At 42.2% G+C, this 18,512-nt stretch overlaps 1 protein-coding gene across 2 annotated transcripts in view; it reads right to left on the reverse strand.

Annotated features, from left to right (window-relative positions):
• The window catches only part of cdc27 (cell division cycle 27), a 105,295-nt gene that overhangs the window by 61,713 nt on the left and 25,070 nt on the right, over positions 1–18,512 (reverse strand). The window contains exons 3-4 of one of the 2 annotated variants that reach the window (XM_080213522.1): positions 15,404–15,551; positions 11,288–11,413 (exon numbers count right to left, since the gene is read on the reverse strand). In XM_080213522.1, the coding sequence (XP_080069648.1) occupies positions 11,288–11,413; positions 15,404–15,551 (274 nt within the window). The remainder of the gene's footprint in view (positions 1–11,287; positions 11,414–15,403; positions 15,552–18,512) is intronic. The other variant, XM_080213523.1, reaches the window with a different exon arrangement.

The following is an 18,512-nucleotide window of genomic DNA, read 5'->3' on the forward strand; positions in this document are numbered from 1 at the left end:
GAACTCCAGAGGTGAAAGGCAGCAATTGACCGAGTGTAGCATTAAAGAGCCTGAGCAAAACTGGAGTCAATTAGAACCCTCCATTGACTGGAATCATACCGTGCCAACAAAGGCAGGTCAGATGCTTGGAATCCTGTGGTAACTCACCTCCTGACTCACCAAAGCCTGTCCACCATATACAAGGCACAAGTCAGGAGTTTGATTGAATACTCTCTACTTGCTTGGAAAAGCTCCAACAACACAAGAAGCTTGAGACCATCCAGAACAAAGCAGCCCACTTGATTGGCACCTCTTTCCACTATATTCAACATCCATTTTCTCCACTACTGGTGCATAGTGGCAGAAGTGTGCCATCTACAAAATGCACTGCAGCAAGTCACCAAAGCTCCCCGACAGCATCTTCCAAATCCATGACTACTGCCATCTAAAAGGAAAAGGGCAGTAGACACATGGAAATACCACCACCTGCAAGTTCCCCTCCAGTCATTCACCTTCCTGACTTGAAAATATATCAGTGTTTCTTCACCATCACTGGATCGAAATCCTGGAACTCTCAACCTTACAGCTGCGTGTGCCTACATCACGTGGACTGTTGCAATTCAAGATTACAGCTCAGGAGCACTTCTCTAAGGCAATTAGCGATGGGCAATAAATGCTGGCCTGGCTATCAACACCCATTTCCCAAGAATGAATTTTTTAAAATGCCAACTTCAATGGACTAAGAATTGTTCTGGAAAGATAACTGGAATGAAAGCTTGGCTGACAAAGCTGTAACTGAACAATAGGCTGCCATCAGAGAAGACATAGCTCAGACACAGTCAATGTTTCAGTAAAACACAAGACAAACAAATCCAGAACTTACTGGATGATAAAACAGGCAGGGAATAAGATGAGAAAAGGTGTGCCTTTGACAAATGTCAGGTGGATAATACACCCAAGAATTAGGCTCAATATAGAAAGGCTGGAGGGAAACTGCGAAAATTCAAGAAAGAAAAGCAAAGAGAGAGTATGAATCAAGACTGCTACCTAACATAAAATGGAATCCAAATGTCCAAGAGTGATAAAAGGAGTGGGGCCAATTAGGGACCAAAAACAGGATTTCAGCTTGGAGGCAGGAAAAATGTCTGAAGAATTAACTGAATATGTTGCATCCCTCTTTCCTAAGTATCATGCTGCCCGGGTTCTAGTGAAACGTAAGTAAGTGGAGCATTGGGTAGGCTGTTTGTATTTAAAAGCTAATAAGACACCAGGGCCATTTGAGATGTATTCAAGGATACAGAAGATAGAGTAGACTGGAAAAGCACCGTCACAATTTTGCAGTCTTCCTTTTGATTCAGCAGTGGAGCAACAGGGCTCAGGAATTCCAAGTACTACATACACCCTTGTTCAAAAAAGGGTCTGAAGATAGGCAGAGCCAGTAAAACTTCTAGAAATGGACATCAGGAACAAAATTAAGAAGTCACTTGAGCAGTCTAGGTTAATTAAGGAAAACGAACATAGATTTATTAAGGACTAATCATGTTTAGCAAACATGGTGTGTTTTGATGAGATAACAGATGGCTGAAGATGGTAATGCTGTTGATTTTCACCTGATAAGACTGCCATGTAACGAGTTGCGAACCAAGTTAGAGCTCCTGGAATAAAAGGGACAGCAGAAACATAGATAAGCAATTGGCAGAATGACAGAAGACAAAGTAGCAATTAATGGATGTTTTGTCAAAAGAAGAAGGTTTGTACTGGAATTCTACAGGGTTCAGGGTTAGGACTCTTGCACTTCCTGATATATATCCATTATATAGAACATGGTGTACAGGGCATAATTTCACAATGTGCAGAGAAACGAACTGTGAAGCAGACAGTGCAGACCTGTAATGTCAGCGGAACGTGCGGACAAGTGGCAAATGAAATTTAAGGCAGAGAGCACAGTACCAGATCACAGCAAGACATCAGGCAGACCGTGCGGGACCAGCTTCTTGTTGCTGGTCTGTGTGTTCAGAATCGAGATGTGATATCGCAGGGAAGGTGTTAGGCTGCTGAGTATTTCCTAATTAACCTATTTTAAATTCCTGAATTAAGTAGAATATTAATTGAAATAAGAATAGTCGTTTGGTTACATAGTACCTAGTGGTGCTAGAAGAAAACAAACACATCTTGCAATCGAATACTTTGCAAGGACATTGATAAGCGGAAAGCAACAACTTATACTGCATGAGAAGAAAGTGCTGACGAGTTCACCAGAGCAAGTAGACTCTGGTCGACCTATATATACTTGCACTGCAGCACTATATCATAGTGATCGAGACCTGCCATCATTGCATGAAGCAGTATTCAGTGAACTAATGAACACAGTTACATGCACAGTTCAGTTTTAACAGTGTATGCCCAAATCAATCATGTAGACACGGGATCTCCTTAGCCCAGCTTCACAAATATCTTTGTTGGGTTCCATAAGAAGTATGTTTTTGATCAAATGACACCTAACCTCCTACCCCTTGCATTTTCCCGATATTTGGATGGTACTGTTACTATGTATTGAATTCCACTGGGAGATGGCGTATGAAAGCCCACCTTTACTTGTCAATTTTCATGCTGGGATTCTTACAGTTCCACATGCAGATCAGTTTCATTGGCACCCTTGCAAAAAGGGCTCTGAGCATTTGCTCATTATGTAGGTTTGATGCTGAAATAGGGCGCATTAGAAACATCCTGCGAGATGATGTCTACCCTGATCACAACATTTTGCACTGTATATAGTGCAAAATCAGACAGACCAAAGGCCACCATTTTCGGCCCTGAAAAGTGTCCAGCCTGTCTCAGACTATTGTAGGAGGGCAAGATATCTCAAAAATTTAAGCAACAGGTGAGACTAATGTTTCACATTGCTGCTATGCAGTTGCAACATGAGTGGTATTCTCCATTAACAGGATGAAAAAATATTCAGCCTATCACACAAACGAGTAATGTGGTAAATGAATTTCAGTGCCAGTGTGATGCCAAGTATGTACATCATACATCCCAATGAATGGCAGATTGCATAAAACAACGTGTCCCAACCATGGTTTGCAACAGACAAGGTGCAGACTACACACAGCACTCATGCAAAGAGTCTGACGTTGGCTGTGATTTTGCAATTGGACATTTTCCAAATAATGCTCAATGTGCTAAGAGTTGTGCTGACAGCCAATTTAAGATCACCAATCAAGCTCGCAGTGTGGAACGTTTGCATGTACGAAAAGCTACATGTGTTAATACACAGGGCCTTATTCTTTGCAGACAGAAAGAACATGCACACGCATTTGCTAATTTATTCCTCAGAGTGATTCCCTGAATAACTAGGGTCAAGCTTCCGGATTTAAATTTCAAACAATGCTTGGTGGTTGTCAGGCACCTAGTGCGTTCTACATAGCCACACCTCTACCAAATGTCTACTTGCCAACCAATCTGCACTCACTTCTCATACAGTATAAACTATTGTTTTCCCCTTATAGCAAAGTGACATGATGAGTACAAGGTGAAAATCTTCAACATGTCCCTGTTTTTCAACAATAATGAAATAAGAATACAAGCGGAGGCAGGACAAGAGACATCAATTAAAATTGAAGACAATGATTATTTAATTCAAATATAATGTGTGGTTGGGCAGGTGATATGTTGCAGCTGTAACACATGGAAACTCAGACACTACTGTGATCCAGAGGAAATATGTTTGCAGTCAGAGGAAATGAGCTGCAGTCTGAGATTCAGACACAGTGATACATCAGGAAAGTTACCCAGATACCTTGTTCCAGAAGGCAGTCACACCGTTAAAGCTAGGGTCATCTGATTTACTCAGGAGGGTGCGACTGAGTGAGGGAATCAAAAGATCAAAGTGGAAAGCCTCAGCTTTTCTCGTTACTCAACATGTGAGGCTCTTTCAGTTGTATGGATAAGAGCAAAGATCGTAAGGTAGACAAGCAAATTGACCATGACAAGTGGTGCAGGGATGCATTGCAGCAGTGAGTGAATAGCAATTAGGGGACAAGCTCACAGTTCTCTGTAACTGAGAATAAGAGTCCAGAAGATTCTTGCCTGCCTGGTGCCATTGTTCAGTACATCTGCTCAGGATTGTAGGAGGAACTCTCCATGGGAAGCTGCTGTGGTCCACCAAAGTTTGACACAGGACTTGGAAATTAATGCTATAGAGAGTGTAAGTAACTAATTTCTAAATTAAAAAGCACAATCTAAAAGCTACAATCTCCAGATGGTTACCTGAGCCACGAGCAAATTGATGGAAAGTAAATATGATTAGAGTTGAATGCGTGGCTCAAAAGCTAGTATGGAGAAATGAGTTTCAATTCATTGGGCACTGACAACAGTAGTGGGCTAAGAGGGGAGCTATACCATTGGGGCATCTGCACCTGAACCATGCTAGATGAGTGTTCAGGCAAGCAATTGTAACTCAGGCAATAAGATGAACTTTAAACTAGTTGGGGAAGGGATTATGTAAGAGAAGATGTGGTAAAACGAAGAAAACCAAAGCCATAGAGCAGAGTAGCAATTTCAGCCACGATACCAGAACGTGGTAGGAATTGACAGAACATAGGAACGTACACAAATTCAGCAGCAGATAAAGCCAGAGTTAGCAAAAAATAGTAGACAAACAGCTAAAAGCCTTGAATCCGAATGCATGCAGCAATAGTAACAAAAATAGATGAGTTGTTTGCAGATAGAAATATGTATGACCTGATTGCCATTCAGAAACATGGTTGCAAGGTGACCATGGCTTGAACCTGAATATTGAAGAGTAAAAGGTGTTGCAATAACTACTAAGTAGGGATCATCTTAGCTCAAATGGGCAAAATACAGCATCAGTTTGGGTAAAGGTAAGATATTGGAGAGTTAAGAGGTCACTTGCAGGAGTAGCTTATAAGACCCCTAAAAGTAACTGGAGGACATAGCATACAGGAAGAAACAAAAAGGATTTCTAAGGAAAATACCATAATAATTCTGGGTGACTCTAATCTTCATGGACAAATCAGTTTAGCAAAGGTAGCCCAGTTCAAAGATTGTATTCAAGACAATTACTTACAATAGTATATTTGGGTGCCAATCAGGGAGCATGTTATTCTCGACCTATCAATCGCCAATAAGGCAAGATTGATCAATGACTTCAAAGTAAAGGGGAATCAAGGAAATAGCAATTATACTATAGCAGAATTTCATGCTCAGATTGAAGGGAAGAAGTGTGAGAGTTTTACCGTTAGCATTTAAATTCAAATAAGGGTATGAAGACCAAAGTGACAGAAGTGAACCAGGAAACTAAGTTAAAGGGACAAGGGAAATGCAGTGGCAGACTTTGAAGGAGATACTTAATGGCTCTGGACAAAGATATATCCCAGTGAGAAGACGACTGAGAATGATATATCATCCACGGTGAAATAAGGTAAAAAATTATAGTTTCAAACCTTAGAGTTGGGCCCAAAAACATCAAAAAGGTAATATGCATGGAGGCAGAGGATGTGGAAATCATTCTCATTGAGTACTTTGTGCATTTACAAAACTGGCGGACAGTGCAGATACTGTAGTCAAGGAGAAGTGTGAAGTACTGGATGTGTTCAACAGAGAAAGAGGAATGATTAATGGTATTAGCATGGATGATGTGGTGAACTTGTATTTCAACAAGGTACTTGGTGAGGTGCCACAAAGGTTAAATAAAAACATTTGGTTTGGGTTACCACAGAAGGACTGGTTAGCAAATAGGGATAAATGGGTCTTTTTCATGTAACAAGTTTGAACTAGTTCAGTGCCGCAGGGATCAGGACCAAGGCCTCAAATATTACAATCTATATTAATGACTTTGATAAAGGATCAAACTCATGGTAACCAAATTTGCTGATGACACCAACAGAAGTAGGAAAACAAGTTGTCAAGAGGAGGTTGTGTGTCTGCAAAGGGTTGTAGACAGGTTAAGTGACTGGGCAAAAATGTGACAGATGGAATATGAAACGGGAAAGTTTGAACTTGCCAAGTTTGGAAGAATGGAAAAACAGCACATTATTTAATTGGAGAAAGATTCCTTAAGTCAATAGCAGAGATCTGGGGATCCTGGTACATGAATCAGAAAGTTTGGAAGCAAGTACAGTAAGCAATTTGGAAGGCAAATGGAACATTGGCATTTATTGCAAGGGGGTGAAGTATAAAAATATCAAAGTACTGTATTCTACCAAGCTTTGGTGAGACTATACCTAGAGTACATCTGGTGGAGTTATCGTTACCTCATTCAAGAAAGAACATAATTGCATCAGTAGCTCAGAGAAGGTTCATTCAACTCATCCTGGGATGGAGGACTTATCTTGAAGGTTGAACTGCATCCAGTGGAGTTTAGAAGAATGAGAGGTGGTCCTACAGAATCATACAAAATCCTGAAGGGACTTAATAGGCTGGATATTGTGAGAATGTTTCCTCTTGTGGCATAGACCAAAGTTAAGCAACAAATTTTAAAAATAAGACTTGTACCTTTTAAGGTGGAGGTGAGGAGGGTTTGTTTCTATTAGAGGATTATTATAATCTGTGGAACTTCCTCCCCTGAAATTAATGGAAGCAAAGTTATTGAGTAATTTCAAGATGGAATTGGACAGATTTTTGATAGACAAGGAAGTCAAAGTTAATGGGAGCAGATAGAAAAGTGAAGTGAGGCCTCAGCCATGATTTTATCAAAATGGCTTCTGCTCCTCAGCCCCCTGTCCTGATATTCTTGGGCTGGAGGAATTGCCTCATGGTGATTGATGTTGGGCAGCTGATTCCAGGATTCAATAACAGTGAAAGAACAGCAAGAACAGTTCAAATGTCACAGCAGGATAGTGGGAGACTTGGAGAAAAATTTGCAAGTGGTTTCTTACATTTCTCACATTTCTCTTGCCTTTGTTCTGCGAGATGCTACAGTTTGCAGGCGAAGGGGCTGTCAAAGGAAATTTGGTGAGTTTCTGCAGAGTATACACTGCAGCCACTGTGACAGGGGAATGCTGATCTAACACGCTCCTTTGCCTTCGATGAGGTCAAACAGACTTGTTGGTGCAGCACTTGTCCAGGTAAGTGATGATTCGACTTTTCCAAATTCTTCCATTGTGTGTGGACGTTGCTGGCAAAGTCATGATTTGTTCCTCATGCCTACTTGCCCTGGAGGTGGTGGTAGTGAGCAAGCCATCTGGTGCAGCTGCACCATGAGTGCTATGAGAATGACAGTATAGCCCCAAGTTAGGACGATGTGTGACTGGGAGGGGAACATGCAGATGGTGGTGCTTTCATGCCTTCTCTTTCCAAATGGTAGAGATCACAGAAGGTGCTGTCAAAGGAGTGCTGGTGAGTTGCTGCAGTGCATTTTGCAGATGGTTCACACTGCTGCCATTTTTAATCAGTGGTGAATGTTTGTGGTTGGAGTGCCAATCAAATGGGCTGCTTTGTCCCGGGTGGTGTGAAGCTTCTCAAGTGTTGTTGGAGTTGCACTCATTCAAGCCAGAGTATTCCATCACACTCTTGCCTTGAGCATTATCGATGGTGGACAGGCATTGGAGAGTTAGGAGGGGAGTTATTCACTGCAGAATTCCAAGCCTCTGGCATGCTCTCGTAGTCAAAGCATTTACATGGCTATTCCAGTTAAGTTTTTGGGCAACACTAATTCAGACAACGTTGATGGAAGGAAATTCATTAATGGTTATGCCTGTTCCATGTTAAGGAGATGGTCAGATTCTTGGTTGAAAAGTACTAGCAAAAAGAAATTTGCCACTTAGCCCCAGCATGAATGTTGCCCAGGCCTTGCTGCAGATGGACATGGACTGCTTCACTCTGTCAAATCACAAATTGTCCCAAACATGCAAACATAAAACAAACATCCCCACTTTTGAAGGAGAAATGGTCATTGATGAAGTAGCTGAAGATTGCTCAGCCTAGCAAAATGACACAGAGTTTTCCAAAGGAATAGATTCCAAATCAAGAGAACTTGAGAATTATAGTTTGGGCATCTGCAATGTCCTCCTGTCCTGAGGCTGAGCTGATTGGCCTACAACAACCGCAACCAACTTCCTTTGTGCTCGGCATTACTCCAACCAATGGAGAGCTTTCCCCCTATTCCCAGTGAACTCAGTCTTCTTAGGTTTCTTTGATGCCACACTTAGTAAAATGTTGCCTTGGTAGTCACTCTCACCACATCTCTGGAAAACAACTCTTATCTCCATTTTTGAATAAGACCTTTAATTCTGAGAAATAAGAGGGGGGAGAACACTTTAATAGGGTTGTACAATAGTCAGTGGAAAATTGGGGAGCAATTACAGACAGCTCCAAGAAAAATATGGTGATAATAGTAGGGAATTTTAACTTTCACAACATTGATTGAAACAGCCATAGTATTAGAGGATTGGATGGAGAGAAATTTGCGTATTCTCAGGAGGAATTTCTCATTCAGAATGTGGATGGCCCGACCAGAGAGGGGGCAAAACTTGACCTCCTCGTGGGAAATAAGGAAGGGTAAGTGACAAAAGTGTTAGTAAGTTATCATTTTGGGACCAGTGACCGTAATTACATTAGTTTTAAGAGAGCTATGAAGAATGATAGATCTGGCCCAAAAGTTTAAATTCTAAATTGAGCCAATTTTGAAGGTATAGACAGGAAATTTCAAAAGTTAATGGGGGTAGTCTGTTGGCAGGCAAAGGGACATTTGGTAAATGGAAAGTAAAAACATTTTAATCAGGATTCAGGATATTTATCTTAGATAAAGGGCTTGTGACAACTTTGGGATTACCAACATTAAAAAGACCGAACTCATGCACCAGCCTGCTCCTCATGAACCCATAATCACAATCGAAGGGCAGAAACTACAGGCAATGGACCAGTTCACTTATCTTGGCAGCACCCTCTCCCAAGCAGTGACTATTGATACAGAAGTTAACTGCATGATAGCAAAGGCAAGTTCTGTTTTCTGCGCTCCACTGTATGGGAACGTCGAGGAATCAGCCCAGCAACAAAACTGAAGGTCAACAGCACCGCGGTACTCACTACCCTCCTGTATGCCTGTGAAATGTGGACTGTGTATCAAAGTCATGCAAGACAGTGCAATCATTTCCACATGACTTGTCTTTGCAGAATATCATGCATCCGATGGCAAGACAAAGTACCAGACACTGAAGTTCTCTCTAGAACAAGTCTACCACCAGTCCACACACTGCTGATGAGAGCTCAGATCAGGTGGGCAAGTCATGTTATCCGTATGTCAGACAAGCATATACCCAAGCGGCTCCTTTTTGGGGAACTCTCTGCTGGAAGACGCTCGCATGGAGGGCAGAAGAAACGTTTCAAAGGCAGACTCAAGCTCTCCTTTAAGTTGCTTGACATTGACACGACCACCTGGGAAACGCTGGTACAAAACCGCCCTACCTGGTGCTGCCTCATCCACAAAGGTGGTCAAGCTCACAAAGCAAGGTGTATTGCCAAAGCACAACTTAAGCGCGAGCTGTGCAAGTCCAGAGCCACCAGTGCAACAACTACAGTGTCTATACAAGTCTGTTCAATATGTGCCAGGGCATTCCATGCCCGAATTGGCCTGATCAGTCATCTTCGGACACACCTCAACCAGCCTCAAAATGACTAATGGTGTCGAGGTCCTCATCGATGACAATGGACGAACAACATGGTAAGGCTATACTTGAAATATGGTGTACAGTTCTGGTCACCCTATTATAGGAAGGGATTATTAAACTAGAAAGAGTGCAGAAAATATTTACTAGGATGCTGCCGGGACTTTATGGTTTGAGTTCTCAGGAGAGGCCAGATAGACTGGGACATTTTTCTCTGGAGCGTAGGAAACCTACAGCTGATCTTATAGAGGTCTATAAAATAAAGAGGTGCATAGATCAGTTAGTCAATATCTTTTCCCAAATTTAGGGGAGTCTGAAACTGGAGGGCATAGGTTTAAGGTGAGGGGAGAAATACAGTTCAGAGGGACAATTTTTTCTCAGAGGATGGTGAGTGTCTGGAACAAGCTGCCAGAGGTATTAGTAATGATGTGGGTATGCCGGCGTTGGACTGGCGTAAACACAGTAAAAAGTCTGACAACACCAGGTTTTAGTCCAACCGATTTATTTGATAATAGATTCACAAGCTTTCGGGGTTAGTCCCTTCGTCAGGTGAATGGAGAGTTCTGGCCTCAGACAGAGCATATAAAGCACAGACAGACTGTCTGTGCTTTATATGCTCTGTCTGAGGCCAGAACTCTCCATTCACCTGACGAAGGGACTAACCCCGAAAGCTTGTGAATCTATTATCAAATAAATCGGTTGGACTAAAACCTGGTGTTGTCAGACTTTTTACTAGAGGTATTAGTAGACATAGGTATAATTTTGTCCTTTAAAAAGTGTTTAGTTACATGAGTAAGAGGGATATGGGCCAAATGCAGGCAATAGGGACTAGCTTAGTCATTAAAAAAGGGCAGCATGGACAAGTTAGGCTGAAGGGCCTGTTTCTACACTGTAACTTCTATGACTCTTCAATAGTTTCAATTTTAGCTAACAGTCTTTCACGTGGGCCTTCTGGAAGTAGGTATGTTGACTAAATACATAGTAATTCCTCTGTCTATTAATTTAGTCACTATTCAAAAGGATCAGATTTATCAGGCATGACCTAACCTATATAAATCAATGTTGCCCCTCTCTGACCAGCTGAAACTTTCAAGATGTTCCGTCATTCTAAACTTAATAATACTCTAAATTTCTTAATAACTTACATTAGGCCGATTGGTTTCCCTTTCACTTTTTTTAAACTGCAAAGTGAGACATGTAATTTCCCAGTCTAAATGAATGGTTTCTAAATTAAGGATTATATTTAGGGCATCTGCCATGTTCTCAATTCCTTCTTTTAAAACATTGGATGGAAACCACTTGGTCCTGGGATTTTTGTTTCACTAATTTCTCAAGTGCAGTTATCTTACTTATATCAATTTTGCAGAGTTTGTGTCCCTGATAATTTCCTTCTTTCACTAGCAAAAAAACTGATGCAAAATCATGCTTCAGCATATCTGCCATTTCCTTATTTTCATTGACATCATCCCAGTTTAAGGAGCCCACATTGGGGGAAAAAGGATGATCAAGGCAATGTACTTGTACACATGGTTTATGCTGATTTTGGTATCCCTTCTAAGTTTTATTTCATACTCCTTTTTGAGCTGTTACCAACTGCTTTAGCACCCTTTGCTACTCTGGTACGCTCACTAATTCGGACCTGCACATTTTTTGTTTTTTCTTTCAGTTTGATGTTGCCTTACCAGTATATATGACCTAATAAAGTCAAAGTAAAACAAGCCGAGTCTCCAAACTCTGTAACAATGTCATCATGACTTCTTTGCTTGTTCAATATTCCACCAGCTAGAATCTGTTCTCCTTCGGCCAACCTAGGGAAACAAGAAGTGGGTATTATTTTAGAACAATAAGAGAAGATAGCTGGGGTAGGGTCAAACAAAGCTGTCTTTTTTAAAACACAACTCTCTCCTCCATATACTGGAGTTCTTTTCCCCCCATCTTTGCTTGACCAAGAACAATAAGTTACCTTCCTCCCCGACTGAAGGCATTACAATTCAGAGATCATTTAATAGGTGACCAGTTAGAAGGTTAAATCCCTGTAGACAGTGAGAGCAACTCTTTTCCTGCCATAACCTAGATAAGTCAGCAAAAATGCAGTCCAAATTTCCAGCCTCTCTGGGCAATTTAGGTTCAAAAATAAACAACACAGCCACCAAACATTTATTTGAAGCACATCATTTTAATTTTAGAGAATTTACTTCTTAAGTGTAGCTCCAAGCCTATTATATACTGAATCCCTGGTGGTAGGACACTTTTCATTGCCATCTACTCTCAGCATGTCATTCCATATTTTTCACAGAATAATAAACAGCATCCTGCCGCAAGAATTCAACCAAGGAATAGCACCTAAGGAAAACAGGAGGGAGATTGGGCAATAGCTCTCTTAAAAGAAGTTGTCTAAACCAAAGATCATTTGGACTTCCTTCACCAGGACAGTAAAGCATGGTTCATCATGAACAGTTAAAACATTGGCAGGGTCAGCTTGTCAAATGATCAACAAATTAAGGTGGCTCAGCCATTTCGGCCAAGAGAATTCCAAGTTGGCTTCCTGCTTTATTTGAAGTTAGCAATCTCAATTATAATGTCCAAGGTCAAAAGACCAAAAAATCAAGACAATCAGAAAGTTGGGGAAGATAGAGATGAAAGATTAATGGATTTGGAAGGGGGGCAAGAAAGAAAAAGGAGAGTGCTGAAGCTTTGTTATGCACTATCTGGTATAAAAACTGGTGGTCCACATTCAGCAAGCTTCAAATGTTTGAATCATCAAAACCAAGTTTTAAACATCATCCTGGGACTTCAACATCATGATTGTTCATTCATCAGAGACAAGGGGGATCTATTCAATTTGATACTGCAAGCACATGCACGACACCTCCTTTAAGCAGGACACAAGCATTAACTTCCAGAAGAGAAAATGCTGGAAAATCTCAGCAGGTCTGGCAGCATCTGTAAGGAGAGAAAAGAGCTGACATTGAGTCCAGTGACACTTTGCCAAAGCTAGAAGGCAAAGAAAGTAGAAGATATTTATACTGCAGGAGGAGGGAATGAAAGATGAGTCATAGCCACAGAAACCAGTGGAAAAGACTCCTAATAGCTGTTCACAGAGAGAATAAGTGGTGTGAATGGCCAACCAGCAGAGAAGCTAAAGGGAGGGAAATAGATGGAACAGAGATAAGATTTAGAAAAGGGGGAGAAAAGCTAAGGGAAAGAGGATAAAGAGTGGGAGTGAAGAGAAATGAAGGCAGACAATAAAGAAATAAAAGGTAGAGAACAGTTTAAAAAAAAGAATGAAAACAAAAGGTGTTGAGGTGGGGTAGAGCAAATCATCTGAACTTGTTGAATTCGATGTTAAGACCAAAAGGCTGTAAAGTGCCTAGCTGGAGGATGAGATGCTGGTCCTCCAGTTTGCGTTGAGCTTCACTGGAACATTGCAGCAAGGCAAGGACAAACATGTGGGCACAGGGGCAGGATTCTGTGTTCAAATGGCAAGCAACCGGAAGGTCAAGGTCCTGACTGCGCACGTACTGAAGGTGCTCAGCAAAGCGATCAGTCTACGCTTGGTCTCTCCAATATAAAGACTATATTAGGGGCAGCGATTGTTATAGACCAAATTGAAAGAGGTGCAAGTGAAACACTGCTTAACCTGGAATGTTTTGGACCATGCAAGAGGTAAAGGAACAGATGTTACATCTTCTGAGATTGCATGGGAAGGTGCCATGAGTGACAGGAGGGGTGTTGGATACAGTGGAGGAGTGGACTAGGTTATCCCAGAGGGGATGGTCTCTGCGGAATGCCGACAGAGAGAATGAAGGGTGGTGGCATTATGCTGGAGTTGGCGAAAATAAGCATTACGCTTTGCACGCGGAGGCTGGTGGGGTGAAATGTGAGAATAAGGGGGATTCTATTCTTGTTCTGGGGGAGAAGGGAGGGGGCGACGGTCACGGCACGAGAGATGGACTGCACGCTGTTGAGGGCCCTGTCGACAACTGTAGATGGGAATCCACGGTTGAGGAAAAAGGAGCATATATTAGAAGCATCACTCTGGAAAGTGGCATCATTGGAACAAATGCAAAGGAAGCGAAGGAGCTGAGAGAAAGGCATGGAGTCCTTACAGGATGTCAGGTGTGAAGAGCTGTAGTCCAGATAGCTGTGGAAATCAGTGGGCTTGTAATGGATATTGGTAGATAGTCTATTGCCAGAAATGCAGACAGAAAGGTCAAGGAAGGGAAGGGAAGTGTCTGAGATGGACCAGGTGAAGGTAATGGAGGGGTGGAAACTGGAAGCAAAGTTTTTCGAGGTCTGGCTGAGAGCATGAAACAGCTCTAAAATAGTCATCGATGTATCGGTAAAGAAGTTGTGGGAGGGGACCTTTGTAGGCTTGGAACAAGGAACGTTCCATATACCCCATAAAAAAAAGCGTAGCTAGGACCCATGCGTGGACCCATTGCTACTCCTTTGATTTGGAGAAGGTGGAATGAGTTAAAGGAGAAGTTGTTGAGAGATAGAACAAGTTCAGCCAAGAGAGGAGAGTGTTGGTGGATAGGAATTGTTCAGGCCTCATTTCAAGAAAGAAACTAAGAGCTCTCAGGCTGTCGTGGTGTGGGATGGAGGTGTAGAGACTTGCGTATTCATGGTGAACAGGAGGCAGTTAGGGCCTGCGAACTGGAAGCTGTCAATATGATGCAGGACATCATAGGGATCTCGGATGTAAGTGGGGAGGAAATGGAGTGAGGATGCAGTCAAGCTAAGAGGAATTAAGTTCAGTGGGGCAGGAGCATGCTGACACAATGGGCCGACCAGGACAGTCCTTTTTGTGAATTTTGGGAAGTAGGTAGAAGCGGGCTGTCTGGGGTTGGGAGATGCCGAGGTTAGAAGCTATGAGGGGAGAGGCATCCAGAGGAAATGAGGTCAGTGTTGGAGATAACGGTTTGATGTTCAGTGCTGTGGTCATGGTCCAGGGGTAAGTAGGAGAAAGTATGAGAGTTGGCACTCAACCTCTGTGGGATAGAGGTCAGTCCACCAGATGACAACAGCATCCCTTTGTCAGCAGGTTTGATGACAATGTCAGGGATGGACCTGAGGAAGCAAAGAGTGGAAAACTGGAAAGGAGAGAGGCTGGAATGGGTGAGGGGGGCAGAAAAATTGAGGCAGCCAATGTCCCGGCGATAGTTCCCAATTAAAAGAACAAGGCAGATAGTTGTCCCGGTGGGGGTGTCCAATTGGAGACAGAATGTTGGAGACACATGAAAGGATCTGTGGATTGGGGGAAGGACTCTTGCCCAAAGAAGTGAGCACGGAAACAAAGGCAACAGAAGAAACTTGCATCAACTTGCATCAACTTGCATCAACTTGCATCAACTTGCATCAACTTGCATCAACTTGCATCAACTTGCATCAACTTGCATCAACTTGCATCAACTTGCATCAACTTGCATCAACTTGCATCAACTTGCATCAACTTGCATCAACTTGCATCAACTTGCATCAACTTGCATCAACTTGCATCTTTTCAGTGTTGGACACTAGGAAATTACTCTGCGAATCTGGATTAAGACAAACAGACCCAGGGTAGCACGCCTGCCTGCAATGCATTACTAGATCTAGTTAAATGAACCAAAGCCATTCACCCACCCAGTGCCAATGGAGCATATGATTGTAATGAGACATGACCTTCTGCATTCAGAGAACAGCACCACATATCTGAGCTTTGTTATGCAGCACCTAATTACAGCCTCTAGCACAATTTGTTTAGAATTTTTAAAAGTTATGATTACCTTCAAACTTTATTTCCATTTACTTACTTGCTAAGATCTGTGCAACATTTGGCAAGAAGATATTTGCACTGAGGGGTAGTACAGCTATGTGTTTTCAAAAGCCGGTAGGCTTTGTATGCTTTCCCTGAGCGATAGTAACAGGTTGCCAAGAGAAACAGAGCTTCTTCTGAACGCACTGCAAGATGAAAGAACGCAGCTCTTAAAGACTCATAATTCACAATTTCTCACTGAACACAAATCACTGACACCAAGGTGACAGGAAACTAAATGTTTAACCTATGAATATTATTCAAATATTTTGCTTTTCATATGCATCTTCACCATTGAGATAAGCTAAATTCTAATATGCTTTATCCACTGCAGGTTCCTGTAGATAAACGCAATTCTCTTGAATTCTCAGAACATGGGAGATGCAGGTTATTCATTGCCCACTTTGTTCGAGTTTGGGACTAGAACTCAGGAGTTGTCTACTGGAGACCGGATGTGGTTAAGTTCCATTCACTGAGGACTTTGGCAAACTCTAGAGCGATTACCATAATTGGTCAGTTTTTTTTTACATCCTTTGCTGATTTAACAAATTCATAAATCACATCTTATCGTGGTCAGATTTGAAGTCATGATCTCTGGGGTGCCAGAGTGTTTCTATCAGTGGTAGAAGCTCTCAAAAACTCAATTTAAACAAAAATACTCCTCAACAAAAATGTTTTCTTCACTGAGGCCAAGGACATTGGCGGTGAAGGGGCAGGGGGTTAATAATCCAAACGCCAAGTGTCACCAACAGCACTGAAGTTAAGCGTAGTACAGTTTTTTTTGCCTGTTCAGAAGTAGGTATTAAATTGGGGGAAGGCCAACGACAACAACATTAGACAGGAACTGAGGAATGTGGATTGGGGGCACCTGTTTGGGGGTAAGGCCACATCTGTCATGTGGGTATCTTTTGAAAGACAGTTGATGAGAATTCAAGACCAGTATGTTCCTACAATAATAAAGGATACAGATGGCAAGATTCAGGAATCTTGGCTGACAAGAGGAATTGAGAGTTCAGTCAAAAAGGTGGCACATGCAAGGTTTAGGAAACCAAAGACAAGCAGAGCCCTTAAAGAATTAGGATAATTAAAAGGGGCCATGAAACATCCTTGGCAAACAGAGTTAAGGAAAATCCCGAGGCATTTTATAATATTCAAAAGGAGCAAGAGGGTAGTTAGGGCAAGGGCAAGTCCAGTCACGGACAAAGAAGGGAATGTACGCATGGAGCTAGACTACGTGGACGAGGTTCTTGGCGGCAATTTTGCATCGGTATCCACAAAGGGGGAGGGCAGCATGATGGATGGTGAGTCTAGAAAGTAAATGTTCATATTCTAGGGCATGTCAATATACAAGGTGGTTAGCACTGCTGCCTCACAGAACCAGGGAGCCGGGTTCAATTCCCGGCTTGGGTAACAGTCTGTGTGGAGTTTGCACATTCTCCCCATGTCTGTGTGGATTTCCTCCGATATCCTTCCACAGTCCAAAGATGTGTGGGTTCAGTGGATTGGCCATGCTAAATTATGCCTTAGTGTTAAGGGTATTCGCTAGGGGAAATGTGTGGGTGTGATTGTGGTCAGTGCAGGTTCGATGGGCGGAATGGCCTCCTTCTGTACTATAGGGTTCTATGATTCGGAAAAAGGTGGTGATGGTTGTTTTGAAAAGCATTACAGTAGACAAGTCCCCAGGGTCTATCCCACAATATTGAGGCGAGGGTAAATTACTGAGATCTTGGACGAAATCATTGTGTCCTCTTTAGTCACAGGCAAGGTCACAGAAGACTGATGAATAGCCAACATTGTTCCTTTGTTTAAAGGCAATGAGGATAAACCGGGAAATTACAGGTCAACGAGTCTTATGGCAGTGGTGGGAAAATTATTGGATATGATTACTAGAGACAGGATTTACTCACATTTGGGAAAAAAACTTATTAGCAATAGGCAGCATAACTTTGTGCTGGGGAAGTTGTGTCTCACCAATTTGATTGAGTTTTTTTTGAGGAAGTGATAGATGATTTATGAGGGCAGGATGGTGGATGTTGTCTACATGGGCTTCAGTAACGGCTTTGGCAGTGTCCATCATGGCAGGCATACAGAAGATGAAGAACATGGGCCCTGTGGTGAGCTGGGAAGATGGATACAGAACTGGCTTGGTCATGGAAGATAGAGTAGCATTGGAAGGGTATTTTTCTGACTGGAGATCTGTGATCAGTGGTGTTCCACAGGGATCAGTGCTGGGAACTCTCTGTATATATAAATGATTTGGAGGAGAACGTAGGTGTTCTAATTACTAAGTTTGGAGATGATTCAAAGATTGGGGAGCTGCAGACAGTGAGGATATCCCTCTGCCAGAGGATACAGCAAAATATTGATAATCTGGAGACTTGGACAGAGTAACGGCAGCTGGAATTTAATCCCAAATGTGAGGTGATTCCGTTTGAAAGGTCTAATGCAGGACAAAAATAAACAGTAAATGGCAAAGCCCTTAGAAGTATTAACATACATAGAGCTCCAAGCTTACAAATCTACAGTTCTTTGAAACTGGCAACACAAGTGGGTCAAGTGGACAAGAAAGCACATGGCATGCTTGCCTTCATCAAATGGGGCATACAGCATAAAAATTGGCAAGCCATGTTGCAGCTATATAGAACTTTAGTTAGGCCATATTTGGAATAATGCACACAGTTCTTGGTCATCACACCACCAGAAGGATATGGAGACTTGACAGGGTACAGAAAACATTTATCAGGATGTTGGCTGTTGAGAAGTATTAGCTACGAGGAGAGATTGGACAAACTTTGCTTCGTTTTCACTTGAATATCAGAGGCTGAGGGGCCAACGTGATGGAAGTTTCAAAAAATTATGAAAGGCCTGGATAGAACAGATAGTCAGAATCTTTTCCCCCAGGGTAGAAATGAGAATTACTTGGAGACATAGGTTTAAGGTAAAAGGGAGAAAGTTCAAATGAGATGTGAGGGGCAAGTTTTTGTTTTACACTGATGGTGATAAGTGCCTGGAATGCACTGCCAGAGGTGGTGGTAGAAGCAGTTACAATAGTAATGTTCAAGACGCATCTTGGCAGATGTATGAAAAAGCAGGGAATAGAGGGACAG

This window comes from Carcharhinus amblyrhynchos, chromosome 27 (genome assembly GCF_965287045.1).
Source record: "Carcharhinus amblyrhynchos chromosome 27, sCarAmb.v2.hapA, whole genome shotgun sequence".
NCBI classification, from domain to species: domain Eukaryota; kingdom Metazoa; phylum Chordata; class Chondrichthyes; order Carcharhiniformes; family Carcharhinidae; genus Carcharhinus; species Carcharhinus amblyrhynchos.